General features: G+C 37.3%; 1 protein-coding gene across 2 annotated transcripts; it reads right to left on the bottom strand.

Moving 5' to 3' along the window:
* Positions 1-210: 210 nt before the first annotated feature.
* On the bottom strand, positions 211-18055 carry LOC308190416 (prostatic acid phosphatase-like). Of its 2 annotated transcripts, XM_080581757.1 has the most exons (11): positions 17894-18055; positions 16384-16479; positions 13083-13169; positions 12311-12463; positions 10073-10171; positions 8349-8444; positions 5962-6094; positions 4681-4763; positions 3698-3804; positions 3033-3200; positions 211-522 (listed from the first exon to the last, which is right to left on the bottom strand). In XM_080581757.1, the coding sequence occupies exons 1-10, from the start codon at positions 18005-18007 to the stop codon at positions 3044-3046; spliced, it is 1125 nt and encodes a 374-aa protein (XP_080437883.1). In that variant the 5' UTR covers positions 18008-18055; the 3' UTR covers positions 211-522; positions 3033-3043. The 2 variants fall into 2 exon arrangements, with proteins under 2 accessions (XP_080437883.1, XP_080437884.1); XM_080581758.1 differs by lacking the exon at positions 3033-3200.
* Positions 18056-20903: the final 2848 nt, after the last annotated feature.

Below are 20903 nucleotides of genomic sequence, written 5' to 3'. Positions count from 1 at the left end.
AGATCTCTTTGTGTGAAATACTTCATTATTTCTTGAATAAAATAACATACGATGAAACTGGAATCATTCCCACTGTTGTGAGCTCCTTTTGAAGCACTGCTTTCCTTACCAGTTCTGTAAGTTGTTGTCCCAGTCTTCAAAACAGGACAACACTCCTTCAGAGATATTTTCCAACTTTGCAGCAAATTAAGGCTATAGCTTTTCAAAACACTATACCTAAAATTGTGTTCTTCAATTAATTCTGCCAAATCACTTTGTAATGAATAGACGTTAAAAAATTACTCCATTTTCACAATGCATTTGGTTTTTAAAAAATAAAGCTAATGTTCATGAAAGATAAACCACTTCTTTCTGTAATTATGCAATGTAGCTGTAGTGAGGAATGTTTTCATTTGTTAAAGATCAGGAGACTGTTGGTCATGCTGATGGAAGTTAATGAGAAATGTTAGACTGTAGTAACATCACATCGTGGGAGGAGATTTTTCATAAGATTAATCATGCTGAATGTCCTGAAGGGTACACCTAAAGGTAAGACAAAAAGAGAGTGTAATTTTCAGAAGAAAAAAGAAAAAAGGAAAGAAAAAGAAAATAAAAAGGTCAAATATATTGATACTACTTGAACAAGTGAAAAGATCAGGCTAAGTACAGAAGGGCTGACAAATCTGATCCCATTTGGATGGAAGTAGGACGCAAGTAGAAAAAGTCTGTTGAAATGGTTATGATCCACCCTGAAAACTTCCCGAGAAGACAAATGAGCACAGAGAAATGTTTTAACCCCTTCCCAAATAAGCTGAGCTGTCTTCACTTCCTATGTTCCATACTGTAGTCATCATCATGTGGGGAAACTTGGCTCTGACTTATACCACTCTCAAAATACTGCTACCACAGTCTTGTGTGACCTGTACTAACAATACTTCCCCAATCACTGTATTTCCCTATACTGGGGATGTAAATCATCTCCGTGAACCTTCAGTTAAGCATTTTGTGGAAACAGCTCTGTGTGGGAAATGTTGTCTCCATGTAGAATAGCTATCTAAGGTTAATTTTTGAATGCAGTCACATCCTTGGATTTCATTCCAAAAAATTACATTTATAGGCTCTGTTCATCAAAAGTTCAGACACCAGTATAATCAAAGTATTAACAAATGCAATAGCAAAGAACAATATTTGAGATTGTTTTTGACAAATCTGGAAACTGCTGAATCAGTGATGTTTTAGTTGTGTATTGCAGGTGTGAATGTGATCTGTAATCTCTCTGCATTACTCCTCAGCTTGGTTTTGCTTCCTGGTGTTACAGACCAATAGGTCAAGCCTATCTGCATTCACTGAGAATTGGTAATACATTTCATCACTGCTCACACTGATTTAGCCCAGTACGGTCCATCTGAGAGCTTGCTGTGCTGTGCAGGTTTTGGAACAGTGTGTCCAGGTGACTGCCTTTTCCCAAGTGCCACTCATGCACAGCAGAGACTCTAAAACTTCTTCCTGCAGTTGTTATGAGTTATAAACCCCCCCAAATAGGAGCTGATCCCAGCAGCTACTGAGATGGAATCATTCTGAACCAGGACAAAATACAGGAAAGTGTCAAATATCGCTATGACAATATGGCAAATATTTTGATTGGAGAGTCAGTTGTGGTTGTAATCTCTTCTGTAGCCCACATGCGTTTCCTACACTTAGGGTTGCTGATGAAAGCAGTTGTAAGCAGCAATCCTGGACTTGGTGTAATAAGGCTGGATAACCTCTAACTTTTACTTAGGCAAAATTTGAGAATTGAAACAATGCGCAGCCTTTGTGTTGAACTTGAAGGCTAAATATTTGGGTCTTTATTGATGACAATTTTTGATTATATGGTAGATATTTTTTCTACTCATTTACTTGGTCAGTTACACAGTTTACTCTCTGAAGGAAGGGAACTGATTTCCACCAGACTTAGATTACTAAATGCTATAGTATAAGCATGAAGTATTTATCACTTTTTCATGACTATATTAGTTGCTTGGCATAAAAAAAAATCCTCAGAACCAACCTTCTCCTCCTCCCACCCCCCATTCCCCCTGAATTATGTTTTGCATATGGCAATTTCCTGATGCATTTCTTGAGAATGTGTGAGCAGTGAATACAGTTAAACATATTTAGGGAACCATTATTTTCTAATTATTCATCCATTCTAGCTGCAATATCTCCATTCTGTTTATGGATTCAAGAAATATATCAGGAAAGGCTTTGCAACAAAATGAGTTGGTCTGCCTGCATTCTTCTAATCTCTGAAATTTTGAATTCTTCTTGAGATCAGTGGTACAGAAAGACATATGGGATGATCATCAAGACAAAAAAAATAGGGACATGAATCCTGGGGCCTCTTTGCTTTTCCTTTCTCTTAATAAATACAGAGCTGCGTACGCAAGAGACATTTTTGCCTTCCTGCTCCTTCTTTCTGCAAATGTAAATATAATCAGTGGTCAGAATGGAAAGCTAGAAATTCTAATATGGAGATATAGACAACCTACTAGAGAATGAATTAGTACTTCCCATGTTTGTCTATATATGTTTGATACTCTGGTAAGTACCAGTTCGATATACTATTCCATATTCATCTGCTTTGATCTCTGAATGTCTCCTAAAATCAAGAGAATGCATGGTGATGGTAATCAGCTTGGACAAATACTCTACAGTTAGAAAAGATGAGGTGAATTAACACAGTTAACACATTTGTATATGCTTACTCAGTAACTGAAGATCTTTTTGACTGCACAAAAATTAAACAAAAAAAAAAGACACCATGAAAAATAGTATCCTAAAGTATAATCAGCCTTGATTCCACTTCAGCAGAAAGTTGGGTGGGGATAGATAAATCTACCAATGGAGCAACAACTATGGCCATGGATACAATTCTTTCTTACTGGGATCTGATTTTTTTTCTTTTCAGACCAGACCCTTATGAAAAAGACTGTAACTTCAAATGAGCTCTTGGCAGAAGATGTAATCTTGGCTTTAATTTTGGGTACATGTGCCCAAAGCACTTAACTTACCTTTTTATGTCCTATATCCTACATTCTCTTGTCCAATGTTGTGTGAGGACTGGGGAAACCAAATGAGTAAATCTTTCTAGTGGACAGTGAAATTTGCAGCCAGGGAGAGTGAGGGGGTGGGGATCTCTCAAAGAATTATTCCGATAATACATTTCTATGGTGTATTGCCTGTTTAAAAAATACAGAATGGTCAAAATAAAGTTAGGTGTGCACAACAGATGTTCCGTGTTATAAAGTAGGGATTATATTTTGAGATGTAGTTTTTTTTTGTGTGTGTGTGTGTGTTTTTGTTTTTTGTCTTGCTAATAATACGTATCATTATTAACCGGACAGTATCTTTTCAAACAACAGATGGTCAATACCAATTTGCATGTAGATTGTCTTATTGGTAAAGAGTTAAGGAAGTAAATAGATAAAGAGGGTAGATTAAAATATCTCAACTGTAATGAAGCAATAGATAGTGAGGTTTCAGACTGCAATGACGTGGTTCTGCTGCTGTCAATAACTCCTCAAAGGAGTCCAATTATAATAATTAAAATCAATCTGTGATCTTTTGCTGTGTAGTGAACCTTGTGTATCCAGTTTAATTAGTCTGGCATATTAGTAAACTGCTTTTAGGAAAAAAAAAAAAGTATATGTTAGGAGTACAGCTTACAGATACTTGCCCATTTTTTTCTTGGTAAAGTTCAAAAAAATGGCAGGCACTGTAAGGAGGCAATTTCCCATTGAAAACATTGAGTGCCATCTGTAAGGCAACAATGGTGGCTGCATGCTGTAAATAGAAGAAACATTTAATTAAAGGTCTATTGAAAATGATTGTGTGCATCTATTATTTAACCGTATGTCCAATATATTATCTATACATTTAACATTACTTATGTGATCTTCATTAATTCTTTCCCTCTGCAGTGTTGAGCAAGTATTGTTCTTTTATGGCTGTACAAACTGAAATGCTGCATGTATAGAGGATATACATATTTAAATATTTAAGATGTATTAAGCACTTGCAGTTCTTATCAAAGTTAGCAGGATATGTGAAAACTTATTTGAATAAGAACTGGTGGTTTTGCATGGTAGGTAAACAACTGAGATCTGAAGAGAAAGCTCTTTTTCTGATATATGTCTTATACTTCATTATCAAATTGCAATTTAGCAATAGGAGCTTTTTACACAGAGCAGTCTAAGAATTTCCTTTCCGTTTGAGAGTGCTCATTCTAAACAAAAATATAAGGTCACAACTGAGTGACTGCTTTCTTTATACCTTCTAAAATAACTTACATTATCTTCATTTTTATGTTCTCCCCCCCCTTATTTTTTTTTTAACTTTTGCATCTGAAAAAGGTGCAGGAAGGAGGAATTTTGTTTCTAAATTATCTTCGTGATACAGCTTCAATAAAACAGAGGTCTTTTCAGTTCTCTGCTCAATCAAAACACTACTACAATGAAATATACAATGCCATCAGGTAGAAAATGGAATGCTTCAGGTTTCAAAGTAGTCTCTATTCATTAAAGAGTGGGAATAATCCAATGATACTTAAAGTTAACCAAATAAAAATGCTTGTATCTGTATTTCATAAAGGAAATGAAATGCTTTCACTGCATTTAAAAACTGCAGAAAGGTAACATAAAAGAAACAGTGAGGACTCACCGTAGAATACATAACCATTTTTTGTTGATGTGAAGGCCTTCTAGCATCTGAGATATGCTTTAGAATAGTTTTTAAAAGAATACCTGAAAGAAAATGGGGAAGCAATGACTGAAAGAGACACTTCTGTTAACATCCTTATTGTTACTATTTTAATACTATCTGTCTTTAAATGCACCAGATTTATTCTATTGCTCTTATGGATAATTTGTACACAGTGGCCTGATAAGTCTGATATTAATTTTTACATGAACAGTTGGCCTGATTCTGAGTCCATGTAAAATATTTTCAGGATACCTAATAGCCTCGAGAGCTTTAAACTGTCTGTTCAGAGCTGCTCTGTGCCACCAGGACAGTTCAAGAAGACCACTGTAATGAATGCTACCCTCTGTTGTGTGTAACTGTTGACTTCCTGATTTCCAGAGAAGAGCAAATTCATTGGGCTCTTGGCCTTCTTAAATTACATGATTGTGTTTTGTTAACTTCTGAAACATTGTCAATGATAAACTGTATGAATTATATCAATGTCAGTGCTAATATGTTAACATAAGATTGAAATCTTCCAGGAATTGAAGTCCTAAAATGAGAACTGTATATGCTAATAGAATTAAACTTACCTGTTTTCTTCAGCTGTTGAAACAAAATTTAATAACAATTGGTAGTAAAGCAGAGGTTTGAGTTTCATGCTTAGTTTTGTATGTTAGAGCTCCAAGAAGGCAAACAAATTAATCCTTGCTTATATGTGATTTGTCCTTGTAGCTCACAGAACCTAACTGTACAGTGGCCATGTAAAGTGAAAATCAGGCCAAAAGGTTGACAGTGGATGAATCCAGTGGATTAAAAAGGTATAAGCTATCTTAAAATTTCAGTTAAAATTTGTTGAGCAGAATAATAAAGCTTAGAATACTCATTTTAGTACTCTCAGCAATGGAAAATGAAAACTCTTAGGAAACAAAGTTACCATCCTAGAGATTATTACAAATAATATTTTGTAAGTTAAGCATGGTGGCTTATGTAAATTTCAGAGTTGATTAATTTCAGCAGTAACCTGTATATTACTTTGGGTTTCTTATAGAACGTAATCAAAATGCTAGCTGCTTTATAATGTTGAATTAGTATATTTGTGATTCATATCCTCAACATCTCTTGTCCCATTAGTCAAAATCTCTCAGTGCTGATCACCAATATCCAAATCACGGCATCTGTCATGGCCATGGTTATTACACACGCTTACTTCTTTCCCATTCTACTCCTGATTTTAAATGGGGTAAGAATTTGGCTTACCTCCCTGCAAACGTGATTTTTGTATTTGTTTGTGGAACCCGAATTCTGCCTGTAATAACAATTCTGAGAGCTTTATCAGCTTGGTCCTGACGCCACGAGTAGCCCAAACAGGTAAAGTGTAATTGTTAATATCCTACAGTGAAGAAAGAAAACATGATGATTTTCTTGTTAGTTCCTACTGCTAATTGTTAGTTCTTTTGGCACAAAATACTAGTCAGAACAAATTCTGAATGTTTTGCTCAAATAAATCTTTTTCTTCATAATAACTATATTTTGCATTTAGACAGCTGTGGAATTCTTATTTATAGCATCACACTGTTTAAAATAAATTTGAAAGGCAGTGTTCAACCAGAAGAGGAAATATGCTCAAAATTATTACGTAAAAAGTAAATGGCATTATTTATGACAATTTCAAATGCAGTTGTCAGTTGCAAAAAATTCATGTTGTGACTTTTCTTCAGCCATCTGCTGGAATACATCCTGAGATATTTACTGAAACAAATCCTATATAGAAGGTAAAGTATAATGAACTGATTTTTCTTTTGGGAAGCTGCCCAAGATAAGTTAAGGCTGGCTACTGTGAGAAGGAAATATATTCCAGAACTCCTGGTTTGCACTGCTCTGAATTCCAGTTTAAATAAAGTTGGTATCCTTTCTGTATTTCAATGTAATCTTTATGAGTGTGAGTTGTTGGGCTGAGCTCACCAGGTGGAGTTCTAAAGGAAAATGCCTGCTACTTAAAGACAGGATTTGTTTAGATAAGTGAAACAGAACAACATGTTAGGTTAAACCAGCTCAGGTCACTTTTTCTTTTAACAAGTTAGATTTGTGTCTTGAGAAAAGAATTGCCTAGTTACATGTTATTTAAGACAGTGCTGTAGGCAAGCAAGCACCTCAGTTTCCAAGCTACCCGAAAGTCAGATTACAGCCAATAATAACAAATATAGAGATGCATGCTAATGCAGTTTCATGAATTCTGTTTTAAAAACTAAGAAAGCTCTCTTTCAAGTGCTGCACTTGAAAAGGTAAAAGTGATTTTTGTGGCAGACATCTTAATTTATACATCTGAAGTCTTCATTGAGTAGTATGAAAGACCAAAGCTCAACAAATCTAATACTGGAAAGAATGACCCAAATAACTGGTTTTGTCTTCCAGTATTTAGCTAGCTCCCTGATGAGAGCTGCCAGTTTTTCACATTTCTCAGGTCACACAGGTTTATCAGTATAACGATTGAATCAAAAAGTTTTGGTCCTGAGATGTCCTGAATTTGAGCAATATGGAAAGGTAACCTAGCTGAAATTACAGTGAGGTACACCAAAATTTTAACACTTCACCTAGCTCAAGGCTCTGGCTAGCACTGCGGTCGAGACTTCATTGATCAAAGTTGGACCTACTCAGAAACTGCAGGACAGAAGGTAAAAACATCAGCATCACACCCAAGTACTACATGTTGGGTGTGAAATACATCTTAAAACTGTTTCAGTTTTCCAGGGCTATCCCAGTATTAATGAACAAGTTATTATTAATATTTTAATTTAAAAATAATTATGCTGTTAAGCAATTTTTAGCAAGTGCTGCCTGCAACAATACCAAAGACATTTTTGACACAAGACCCTGAAATTTTCACTTGCTTCAGCTGAGTTAAGTCTAGACTTGGATACGGCATGGAGTGGGGTTTGTTGCTAAATTAAAAGTAGTCAGGATATTTCAGATCCCAGTCAGAGATACCAAACTGTTGGGCCTATGCACCTATGACAGTTGGGCACCATGTACCCCTTTTGTAGTAAAATCCATGCTTCTTTGTGATGTGCCGGGTCCCTTTGCTAAGAACGAGCTCCCAAACTTGCACAAATAACCTTTTGTACTATTCCAATGGCTGTTTAATTCCTGAAAATACTGTGACCACCACTGTCCGTATGCAAATAATGACTTCTCTTTCTTATGCAATTTGTGTAAAACCTTTGTGGAGGGATTCCTATGTTTCTTTTTCAACAACACATTTTACTTCTGCATGTCTCTATGATGGGGTTTGGAGGAGTAAGAAGACAATTTTATCTGAAGATATGCTTTTGCCTAATAGTCCACATGCAGTCACTGACAAGATGTTGCATTTGGTAGGCCATTGGTCTGTGTTCCTTATAGTGGTGGATGACCCACAGCAGCCTTACACAATCATAGTGTTTTTAGAGGATTTTCAGTTGCAAGTTTGATTTTGAGTGAGGGTTCCTGAGTAAGAAGCTGAAAATAGACTGTGGTTCAGAAAAAAAATTGAAAGTACAGACTTACCTTCTTTTGATGTCTTTCAAACAGTAGAAGTAAAAGCTGAAACTGGTTTTAAGAAAGTGCAAGTATTTCTGTTGGACCTTGATAATTTTTGTATTATTTACCTCATATTGTAAAATGTCAGACAGCTTCCAAATTCTTTCAGTGTTCAACTTCTTCAGTGGGTATCCAGTGTGAGAGGCTAAAAATTTGAGAAATGGCTGGAATAAAAAAAGCAAACTTTTATGTTGCACACAGGGACTTTCTACATTTTTTCTACACACTTCGTACTAGCACATATCAATTTTTATAAACAAGATAGTCTTTGCATTTAGTGCCTATGCACCATACCATTGTCTAGTGGTACTCATGGGCAGACAGTTACTACCTATTTCAGTGGATCCTTTTCCTTTCTTCATGATTATAACCTGGCAGACATAAAATGAATGCTTGTATGAAAATTCATAGCGATCTTGTGAAACCTTGCTTTCATCCAAGTTTTGAGTTGCACCTTCCCTTCTGCTCCTACATTCCAGTTACAAGTTCTCATTTCTGGTCTCCTTCTTCCAGATGTTTTCGTTCTCTGATACATACTTCATGTGTATGTCTTGCATTTGTGTTGCCAAGCACATGGCTTCTCCATTCCTACCTTGGGTTTTTCTTAATTACAACCCAATCTACTATTTCAGTCCACATCCTGATCTTATTTTTAGCCACATCCTGGTCTTACCAAACTATAAGACATAGTATCACATAGTGATATTGGGGAAATTACGATATTGGGCAATGGGACAGGACACATACACCAAGAAAGCTTAAAGAAACTAATTTATAATTTATAGCTGCTGTATACCACTAGTTTTTCTTGGAAAAACATCAAGATTCTCTTTTAGGCTGAAAAGAGAATTTGGCCTATTCATCTAGAAGAGGTTGGTGATCTGAGTTTAGGGTTGAAGTACATGCATAGTTTTTGCTTGGTGGGAATGTTCAGAAGTGGGTAGAGGAGATGCAGATGTATGAGGAAGTCTGGCAGAAATCCAAAAAGGGTTCAAAGGAAGTGTGATAAACACTTTTATTCTGATATTGCTACTGAGTAGAAGGGAGGTATGATGTAACTTTGTTAAAACTGGGAATTATGGTTCATTTGGCTGTAATATATATATGCAGAGCCATAGGTAGATGGCTGTTTCAGTGGCTAAAGATTAGAGAAAAACAAGTGAGTTTGGTGGTGCCATTTTGAATAAATCCATGAAGAAAGTTGCAACGGAATAGACAAATGATTATGTACCCATGGCAAAGAATTTGATGGTGGAGAAAGCAAGGGAGACATTAAGAATGAACTTTAAGTGAGTGTCTGAATGAAGACTTCAGGTGTGAAATAACTGGTACTTGAGGAAAGCACTGAGGCTATTATAAAGATTTGAGGAATTGAGCTGTGAGAATTTTGTGGTGGAAGAGGAATCTGAACTAGCAAGGAGTTATACAGACAGAGATGTCAAAGGAATTACTAACATGAGACTGAAGAGAGAGAAGTATTGAAGTGAGACACTGATTTGATCTAAGTTTTTGTTTTCTCTGCTCTCCTAAAAGGTAGGTGTAGTAGGTTTTTTTGCAAGGTAGTCAACAATTCATCTTTTTTATGACTTGCAATTTTCAGTTGATGGGGATAGTCCAGTCCAGCTGGCTCTGTAATGTAATTGTATTTTGGGTAAGACGTATACACCCACTTTGAAGATGAGATATCTGGAAGAAGCATATTAACTGCCATTTTGAAAACCTACCTGTTAGATATTGTTGCCAGAAGTTGTACATTTGAATTAGAAGATTTCCAGAACTAAAAATACCTTACCCTGTACTGCTTGAACTGCCTTTGGAAATCCCTTGTTGCAAAGGTTTCTCTTAGAAGCTCGTTGTATTTTGGGCAGTGTGAGAAAGGTAAGTAGAGCAACTGAAAATAAAATTGCAAAACATTAGTTAGGCAAGGCACTTCTTGTTCTGCAATTCAACATACACTTTGAGGATTGTTGTTCTGATTGGCTGCACTAATTAAAACAAGCTGCAGAAGTTTTGGAGAATGTTGTTTTCAAGGATATTCATCTTCAGGACCATAAGAGTCATATTGATGACTACTTACAAAATAATCTTTAAATGTTCAGAGGAGTAATAGTTACAGCAGTTCAAAGGTAAAGGACTCATCTACACAAGTTGAAATTTGTCCCTTGACAGAAGACTAACATAAGCCCTCATGTATTTCTTTGTACTTGGCTTCCTCAGGAGTGATTTTACTCGTTGTGTTCAGTCTTTGTTTAAACATACCATCATCTTTTTACAACAAATTACCAGCTGGACTACAAAAGGAGTCTTTGTGCATACTCAGCTCTATTAAGTGGACTTACCACAGCTCCATTTAGTTCAGCCAAATTAAAGAAACTTAAGTTTCCATAACTCAGATTTTTCTTTAATTCCAGGTACTTGAAGGTTAAATGTTACATGTGAGATGGATAATTTAACAATTTGTTAATTCATTTATCTAAGCTGAGTTTATTCTTGTTTGAAGTTTTTTGGTATTAAATTTTAAACAAAAGTTAAAACAAATTTTTACACTGAGATATTATTAACATTTTTCTCTAATATTTTTTTTTTTTTTCAGAAATAAAGCTCTATCTACACAGTCCCACAGTTAAAAGAGTTTAAAGATAATAATAATAATAATAATTGAGAATCCTGATGGTATAATTACCTAGGATAGCTTCACAGCAGTTTCTGTCTTTTTAAAAACATAATCTATCCTTTTCAGAAAGTAGGAAAGTATTTCTGAATTATAACCACAGGCTCATGAACAGGCCTGACTTTAGCAATAAATAAATACATGATGAACCTTTTTTTTGGGGTGGAAGGATATATGTGGTCTCAATCTTACATATATATGCAGTAAAGACGAATATAGCTAAAACACAAATACTAGGGAAAAAAAGTAGGAAAAAAGCATATATATTTGTGACTATGATTTTTTTTTTTTAATAAACTTACTTGATCCCTTAGGTGTGAGTGAGGTGCAGTACCTGCTTGCTGAGGGTGATAGCAGTATTGATACTGGCCAGGTGTTTCTGACTGTTTGATGGAGTTCTACTGTATGTGACAGCGTCAGAAGAAGCTCCTGACTCTACACCAGGGCCATGTGCCTGCACAGTAAGACATATGTCTCCATATCCTCCATCTTCATGCTCTCATCACCCCGAGGTGAGAACCAGAGCTCCATGTCCCTGTTTAAACTGATTTCCCTATCACAGACTGTGTTAACTAGACTTGTAAACCCACACAATTTATCTCACATAACGTGTGAATGTCCTCTCCCGTAATGGGACTCACATTGTACACTCCTGTTTTCTCTTAGCTTTTTACCATAGATTTTCCACAAATGGGGAAGTCCAGCACCACTCATCTGTCCAACTTTCTGCTCTAGGACAGGTATACACATGTTACAGAGCTGCTATCTGCACAGCTCTGAGGTGAGGATTAGAGGAAGGGAGATGAATAAGTCTATTACCCTATGAATTCATGCTCCTAAAACTCTTAGTTATCTTTCCTTTCCTCTTTACTTTTTTCTGCCAAACCTCAAAATGCATGCCCTGGCTTTCAAAGTGCAAGAAAAACAATACTGCGACACAATTCTCACTGTATTGAGAATCACAGAATAATTCTTTTACCTTTTTAGTTGTCTGGAGCCTAAAAAAAAGGTGAAGCATTAGTGAGAATAGGTATGCTTCCTCTTCTCACATGAAGAAAGTCATGGTTGTGATAACACCAAGTACAGGATCAATCTGTTACTACTTCTAAGGTGTTTTACTCTAATCATAAGTGTTTTGTTCTGTGTTGCTTTGTTTTTCTCTATGATTTTTTTATTTCTTTCTCTCTTGTGGAAAATCTTGACAGTATTTCTACTCAGATTATTAGTCCTTTTTGCCCAATGCTTGTACCTTGATATACCTTTCTTTGTTATTACCCTGCCCTTTTTCCTGCTCCTTCATCTCATTTTGGGTATTTTACTAATGCTTAAGGGAAAGCAAATGCCCCAGTTTATACTCACATTATCATGTGACAGTGGCACTGTGTGAACTGGAATTGGCTGCCAAAGGATTCTGGGGTTCCAAATCTGGCCTTGTGTCAGTGGATACAGCCCAGCAAGACTTGCCTGAGCACTCATAAGCGTTTGATCACAGTCAGTACTTTGCACATAAATCTGAAGGAGGAAAAGAAAAGATTTAATTTTTTTGGGGGGGGGGCATGGAGGGGGGAGTTGGTTTTCTTCTGTTAATTTTCTTCTTTTGGTAGAAAAGAAGGGGATTGGTACTGTACTGGAGGAGCTGGCATTAGAGTAGGGTAAAGAAAAAAGATGGGGGAGGGAGAAAGAAAAAAGCTGGAATAGGGCCTTGGAATATAATTTTGGTGGACAAGAGAGTTGTGACATGGTAGCTGTTCCCTTTGGGTCCTAATGAAAAATGTAAAACTGACTCCATTTGGCCAACTAGGCTTTGGGATGTGAGGGATGCACTGAGCAACTGGAAATGAAAAGTAAGCTGTATCTGCACTGCACATGGAAGTGTAGAATTGGAGATATCCAACACAGGTACTCTGTCATACAGCAGTGAGGCATCTGAACCTTTTTACAGCCTTAAAAACCTTGTGCATGGTTTTCAATTAACATTAGCTTGAATTAAAGTTGAGCCACAGCTTCAGGGATACTTTGAAACCACATTGAATTCAGTGGGTTACCTCCAAGCACACCAGCTTCAGACTCATGGATTCAGGAAGTTCCGGCATCCATGAAAAACATCCTACCTCCCAGATCCAGTACTTGCCTCACTCTGCTTGTAAACAACACTCAGGAAATGAGAGTATCTTCTCCGCATGTACTGTCCAAGCTCATACTGTTGCTGTATGCCAAGCTGTAGAAGTGACAGAAGAGTGTAAGAAGCTCAAGAAGTGTACTGTGCAACTATTCCTATAAACCAAAATTTAAATAATCTTAATAAATAATTTTGAGAAAGATCTTAAAATATTTCATTTCTAAAGGGGAGATGGAAAGAGAGCAGGAGAAAAAAAATCAGTAAAGTTACTGTGTTGACAGTTATTTTCTGACTTGCACTCTGAAACAAGACCACTGTGTGAACATAGTCTCATTAACACTTACTTTCTTTAGCCATGGGGAAAAAAAAAAAGAAAAAAAAAGTAGAGAAAAGCTGTTTGTACTCAATCTACATATTGCATGCAAATGGAGATCGTTACTATTCATCTCTGAAACTCACATCTTAATGAGTTAAGCTGAAACTCATATCTTAATGGACAAGTAGTCACAGTCCCCTGTGCGTATGGCTGTAGTTTAGGTAGATGCCGCTTTCTGCAAAGGGACTTAATTAGGAAGTAGCATGTCTGTAGTGATCCTAATGCATCCATCATAGGAAAAGGATTGCATTTTTCACCCTAGAATGCCTGAATCCTTGCTGAGTAAGTACTAAAGAAAATAAAGGTGTGATGTCCTTGATTAGAGAGTCATGGGAGTTTACCTTATTTAAAAGAGGTTATCAGGCAAAGGGACAGTATTTGTACTAAAATAAATGAACATGAATTAGCCATGAGCATACTTGAAATGGAAATTGGAAGGACCATCGGGGTGAAGTTCAAGAACAACCTTTCAGTGAGAGCAATGGAAGCAATAATACCTGACTAGTTTGAAAGCAGAGCTTGGTAAATGTATGAACGCAGATCGTATGATATGGCTTTTTGCCATGGCAAAAGACTGGATTTGATTGCTTAAAAGGCCCCTCCTATTCCTGTGTGATAAGAGTTGTCATATTAAAAGCTGCTTATTAATTAATGTTATCTTCACAATACGTTTTACTGTAAATGTTATTTGCCTACTTACTGGTCATATGACAAGAGTGGGAAGCGTGGGCCATAAGGATAATATCAGATATGTCTTCCTGGCAGATACAATTTTTCATTTTGTTTTACAGTAAGCTATGTAGTTGTTTATCCAAGCTAATAAGATTAGCTGAGGGACAGGGTTACTTAAAGCAGGTACAGAGATGTCCCAACAAAGTTGTCTAGTTCCTGTTGTTTTGCTGGCTCACAGCAAATTAACTGGGAGTGCAGGCACAGCAACCAGCTGGCTATGAGGATATGTCCAGGATATGAATCCCACAGAATAACACCAGTGATTCCATGCAGAGGCTACACTTTCAGCATGAGCAAGATCTTTTTTGGGAAGACAGAAAATCTTGAACAGAAGACTTTGAGTAAAAGTCCTTCATGCCTTTGTGTGTTTTATTGCAATGGTTAATTGCTATCTACAGTCTAAAACTTTTGATTCTTAATTCTGACCTATGTCCCCAGCTTTCAATCCCTGGATCTTGTTACCCTTTTGAATGACACATTCCTCGCAATCACAAATCTTACTCCCAGTAAGAAAATAAACAATAAAATGGAATCAAGTCACTTAATCTCTATGTTAAACTAGCTAGATGACAGTTCTTTACTCACACTGCCAAATAGGTTTTCTAACCTTAGCATGTTTGTAGCTCTTTGCTGAACTTTTTCCAACTTACCATCATCGTTTTGTAAAGACATGACATGAGAATCACATGCAGTGTCCCTGTAATGGTCTCAGTGTTTATGATCTTACTTGTACATGGTGTTTCCTGGACTAAATTGAAATATATTTGACTTTGCTCATTTAATCATTATTCTGCACTGGGATCAGAAGTACAGTGATTATTCATTGCTTCCCGAAGTCCATAATTCAGGTTGAAATAGACCTCAGGAGGCCTCTAGTCCAACCTCCTGCTCAAAGCGGAGTCAGCTATAAGGTCAGACCAGGTTACTCAGGGCTTTATCCAGAATGCCAGTCATGGCCCAAAATACGTGCATGTGATCGCTTCTTTCAGCTTCTGGAATTGTGCATAGGGGTTTCCTAGGAAATATGCTAGGCCTAAGCTTCTGCCCCAACTTGCTTAATATGTATGTTGTTAAATCCTGACACCTGGGTCTTGAACCCCTCCAGAGCTTACATGGCCTGGAGCACACTGGCATGTAGCGCTGAACTTGTGTAGTGTACATGTGAAATGATTGAGTCATAGCCGAATTAAGGTATGAGAAGCTGATCTTAACCACCTTTGAGACATTCAGTGTTGCTTTCTGCCTGATAATGAGCTTTGCTGCAAAGCTATTGCTCCTTTTTCTCAAGGGAGGTGGTGCGAGAGGAAGTAGGCCTGAACTTGCATCAGAGATTGGTGTGGCTTCCCGAGAACAGAGCAGAGGAGAGGCCCTGTGTGCTGTTTGTTCTCTTCTGATTTTGTTGGAGACCTGGTAAGTGACAAGTTCTCCTCAGAAAGAGAAACATGCATTGTGCTGGACTTGCTGGATATAATATGACGAACAAACATACTGTACAGCAGCCTCACAGAGGCACGCACACTGAGCAGTCAGCAAATACGTGCACATTAGCCATTTGTCTGGGACTTTCAGGCTTTTGGCACATCTAAACCACTTCAGTGAGGCTTCTGGGTTCCCAGAATACTGGCCAAATGACTAGTGCATTTTTTGATACAAACAGCTTATCTTGGGGAAGAAGGAATGAAGCACAGACACAATGGACAGTGCTGGTGGGAGTGGAGCAGAAGAAGGGTTAAAATCTCCTAGTGCTCCCATATTCATCTGGAGCCTGATAGTACAGGATATTTATGTGATAATTCTGCTAGAACTGATCTTAGTAGTCATGGCTAGGAATCTCTGCTCAGCAGAGACTGAGGGTGGTCTGTGAGTGCTTCCACCACCTTGTTCTGCAGTTGGTTAAAGTTATGTGTTTAGTTTCATGTGAACTGTGGTGCTGCCAGCACCTGTCTCCTCTTGGAAGACCCCAGTCTACAATGAAATATCTCAACATGTGCTGCTATTGGACCAGAACAGGCCAACTCGGTGTCAGTGAAATCGGTGACTACTCGCAGCTGTAGCTTCCCAGTATGTTCTTTGTCTGTCCTACAAGAGATCTGCATGTACCAACTTAATAGGGGCTTTCTCAAGTTAAAACAAAGTGCTAAAAAACAAATATCAGCAGACCATGCTCTAATATTTCTGTATTTTGGCCCTGGTAAACAAACACACCTTGGTAAGCTGTCCATATCCATGCTGCCTTGCAACTTCTTTGTGTTTGTCAGTTGGAAAAAACTCCTGTGGGGTAAGATCACCGTGGCGAAACACCTGGTAAAATAGACAGAATTCCCGTCGTGTTACTGGGCTTTTTATGGTGGATATAGTTAGTGCAGTCCCAAGGATTATGCAACGATAGAGAATACTTTATCTAGCAGACACTAAATATATTCATGGTACTTATCTTGGATCTACATAACTACAGTACCTGTTACTAGACAATGTAACTCCTGTTTTTTCCTGGCATTTGGAAAGCAGTTAGCTCAAATAAATTTTTACAAGTTATAAAAAATTTATATATTTTACAGAGGTAAAATATATATTTGTGGAGGTACAGACTACAACGGTGACAGACAGTAAATAAACAGAAGCATATAAATAGTTTTCCAGGAATATTGGAACATTAATATTTTCGTAGGACTAACTGGGAGTTCAAAAGGAAGAAGAAAAAAACAACAAAACTATTGCTCAGCAGTACTTTGAGCAGTATTTTGAGTATTAAAACAAATTAGTCTTAAAAAGCCACATTGACTTTTTCATCACAAGAGGTGATGACTTGTCATCTAATATCCAAATACAGGCTAAACTATTACTTGGAAAACACTGAACATGTTACGGAATTTCACTTCATACAAAAGATACATCTATAAAGATGCATGGAGATTTTTCATTCCTGTGATGAATTCTCTCATTGCCCAGCATAATTCCTGTAAATATATGTCATAAAATTGTAAAATTTTACCACCAGATTTATTTACTTATTTTATTTCTTTGGCCAAATAGGTAAAAATAAAACTGAATGTTCAGGAGAAAAAAAAAATACAAGTGACTTATAAGCTTGTGCGGTATTCAGAACAGACCAAATTCAGGCCTCCTGCAAAGAACAGTATGTCATAATCATTGCAAATAGCATTTGTTTTACAACACGGGTTCTATGTTGCATATTCAGTGCCATTGTACACTTGTTTGGGTTTCACATAATTAAATTTGATTACTTGTTAATGCAGTGAAACCAGTAGAATAGCAGAAACTCTTCTATGGTGAAGAGGATTTTGTTAATGCAGTGAAAATAGCTGAATAGCAAAACTCTTCCAAGGTGAAGGGGGTTTTTGCAGGCCATTGAAATTTAGTTATGAAATCCTATTTTACAATTTAAAAATAATGATATGCAATTTCTCTCTTATTGATGTAAAAAAAATAATTAAAACAAATAAACAAAAAACACTCTTAGTCATTCCAAAAGGTTACTTTCAGTTACTTCCATCCAGGACTGCACAAAGGAGATAACATTATAAAATCTTATTTAAAAAATGGGGATTGCTTTTTGTACAATGTAACAGTGAATTCTGAGTATGCAGTACACACTTCAGTATTCACAAAGTACCCCCTCTCCCACACTCCAGAACATAAGAAGAGCAGCAAGTGACAGGTTTGAGGGCCATTTATCCATGAACCATATACTTACTACGGACACAAACTTCAGTTTTCTTTTTGCTGTGGTTTGGTGAAGGAAGACGCAGAAAAGGCAGAACGTGAAGCACAGGCTCCAGATCCCACACACCAGCTGCCTTGACCTCATTCTGAGGGTAGCGTTCAGTTATTTTGCACCCTGGAGCCCCTGGCTGAACGTGGTACAGTAGATATGTGGCTTAGAGGGGAGGAGCCAGTGGTGCTTGGTGGCGTCCGAAAGTGGGCTGTGTTTTTGCCTCTGCCCGTGGATCCATGACATGAAAAGTGCATTTGGCACTAGCACTCAATTTCTGTGTCCCACGTCTAATGGGAAGCATAATTTTTGAGCTCTCCAATTCCTGTGCAAGGCACCTGCAATACAGGTGAATGTAAAGAACTGTACATTGCCTTCTATCAGTTAAGTTAGGATTTGGTATGAGTCAGCCTTCTCAAAAGTGAAAATGCTGCAGATATGTTGTCTCTTGCTATAACAATGCTCACACAGTCTTCTTTGAAAACTTTGAATTAGAAAGTGAGAGAGTATGGTGCTGGCAAGTGTTCTGTAATGAAGGATCTCTGGAGTTACCAGTAGATTTGGCTGTGGTCTTTAGCAGAAATAAATATCAGAGGACTTTCTTGCATGGCAGCAGGGATAAGCCTATACTGACTGCAAAAAATAAAGATATGTCTATGAACTTTTCATCTCTATAGTAGGTCCATTATGTGCCTAGTGACAAAGTGTGTGCCACTGTTTTCTAAAACTATGCCTAAAATTTCACAGTTAGGTAAACCTTTGATTTTCAAATTTCTCTTGCTGCAGATGTTATTGTTTATGCATTGTTTATGCATTGTTATGCATAAATCGAGAGTTGTCTCTGTCATTTCCCCTATACATTTTAGATAAAGAAAAAAATCTAGCTCATAGACAGTCTCGCAAGAGACAGAATTCATCTTACAATCTTGGTCTTAGCATGTAGGTTCAGTCACAGTACCGTGTTATTAAAAGCCCTATTAACATGTAAAAATTGAGGGTGATTTCTGAGTGATCAAAAGGTCTCTGTATGTAAGAATTTTAAAGGTATTGCTGAAAAAAATCTTGTTGCTACCCCAAAAGATTATGTAATCTCAAGCTAGTTTAAAGCACAAATAACAAACTTTCCCTTGTAATTATTAAATACGGGATTGCCTAGAGGGATCAGTTCTCTTTCCTGAAGTAACAATGCCATAGCTTTCACATGTCAGAACTGAAGAGATTCCTATATGAAACATTCAGAGGTCAGACTTTCTTGGTGCAAGATGGTTCATATGTCATTTTTGCTTTTGTGCCTGACAAGTCTAACCTATTCATGCAAAAATAGATGGATATAGGGAGTTGCTCACATTTGTTGAGAAAGAGAATTCTTTTTTTATTATTATTATTTAATAAGAGCCCTCAGGGAGATGTGGGTCAACTGATTAAAGCTATCCACACTCTGTATGGTTTCCTGTCTCTCTTGTCTGTAAAACTTCAAAAATCTCTTTGAATTGACTGTGTGCATTGCAGTTTCTAGAGGACATGACATCTGAAGACACTCCTAAAATACAGTGCTTTGCAAGGCAAGTTTTTTTAGTTATACAAACTGGTATCAGTGAGAAAAAAAAAAAGAGAGAGAAAAAAAACGTTTTCGGAATTGCAGGGCTCCATTCAGGTTCTTCAGATACTGTAGATAAGTCTAGCGGGGACATGATACATGATAGGAGCAGAAAGTTTTAACTTTATTCTTTTCCAAGCACTCATTGTCTCCCATGTTTTGTGAGATTTATGAAACAAGGAAGATAAAATTACTCTGACTTTGGAGATGACAAAACATTAGGGTAAAATCTGATCTTGGTCCTGCTGATTCAGTGGGAAGAGACATATAAAGTGTTGGAGTTATTTTAAAGTACACCAGGTTGGTGTAAATTTGTTCCTGATGAAGGTTGCAGAAGGAGAATGAAACTGTGCTGCATCACATACCCTCCTTCCTGAGAGTAAAACTCAGGAGATGGAGCTTTCGTGGCAGCTATCTCACATCTGCAGAAATCCTCTGTTGTGGGTGGTGAGTGATGTAAAAACTACAGCTGGTTTCAAAGTCAAGGTAACAGATTCTTTTGTATGCCTGCAGACAGCGTTAAAATAGGAGAAGGTGGAAGAGGAGGAGATAATGATAAAGACAATAAATGAACCTCCCTGACTACATTGAAAGTACAAGGGAAAACATCTCAGGTAAAGATTATATGCCTTTATCTTACCAGTAAAGTTGGTGAAATACTTATTAGATGATGTTAAACATAATATTATTAAGTAAAAGTACACCTTTGTGTGTCATGCACTGTGATATCTGAAAAGTCGGTGTGTTAAGTTATGCTGCTGACTCTTTGAATTGTTTAGGGAATACAAGTTTCATTAATGGACCTTCAGCCCTTCTAAGTAGGTTCCCAGTTTGTTCTGTTGTTTTTAAAAGCTCTTTCATCCAAACGATAAAATTTGTAACCCTTACCCCAAACTGCAATATAAAGAATTTTCTCCTAGATGTGATGTTTGTCCCCCTCCACCATCTTTTATTAAGTGTAGGGTTAAATCTGTCTGGTATTTAGACACAGTATGAGATTGGACGTGTACCCTGATGTGCAGCTTCTCCACTGGCAGGGGGATCAGGAGCAGTGGAAGATACACTGATAAACATGTTAAGAGAAGGCTCCAGTGTGGAATTAGTGGGGGTAGAAGGAGGAAGGTATAGGAAGACTCCAGACTTCCTACCCTGCCTCCTCTCCTTCCTCCTCCGTGAAGTGTACCCTGGTAGGATACTTGCTCCAGCCTCCAGTGTTGAAGTCATGACTCTGTGGCTTTTGCAGTCTTGATATCTGTTTCCACTTCCATGCCTTTTCCGTGTCTTCTCTCCCCAGCTCCACTCAGATCAGGGCTGTGTCTGTCCCTCAGCAGAGTTCAATGTAAGGATGTTTCCTCTGGCTTGCAGTCCTCCTGTTTATCTCTTGCTTGCACACCA

Source organism: Anser brachyrhynchus, assembly GCF_964034855.1.
Source record: "Anser brachyrhynchus genome assembly, chromosome: 2".
NCBI lineage: Eukaryota > Metazoa > Chordata > Aves > Anseriformes > Anatidae > Anser > Anser brachyrhynchus.
The sequence above is the reverse complement of the archived record's forward strand: the minus strand, read 5'-3'. Positions and strand labels throughout refer to the sequence as shown.

Excerpts from the sequence above, each read along its gene's own strand:
- LOC308190416 (XM_080581757.1), bottom strand. The coding sequence starts at position 18,007 with ATGAGGTCAAGGCAGCTGGTGTGTGGGATCTGGAGCCTGTGCTTCACG. Across the intron at positions 12,464-13,082 it reads TTGTTTACAAGCAGAGTGAG|ATTTATGTGCAAAGTACTGA; the intron begins GCAAGTACTGGA and ends TTCCTCCTTCAG. Across the intron at positions 3,805-4,680 it reads AAATGGTTATGTATTCTACG|CATGCAGCCACCATTGTTGC; the intron begins GTGAGTCCTCAC and ends TTCTATTTACAG.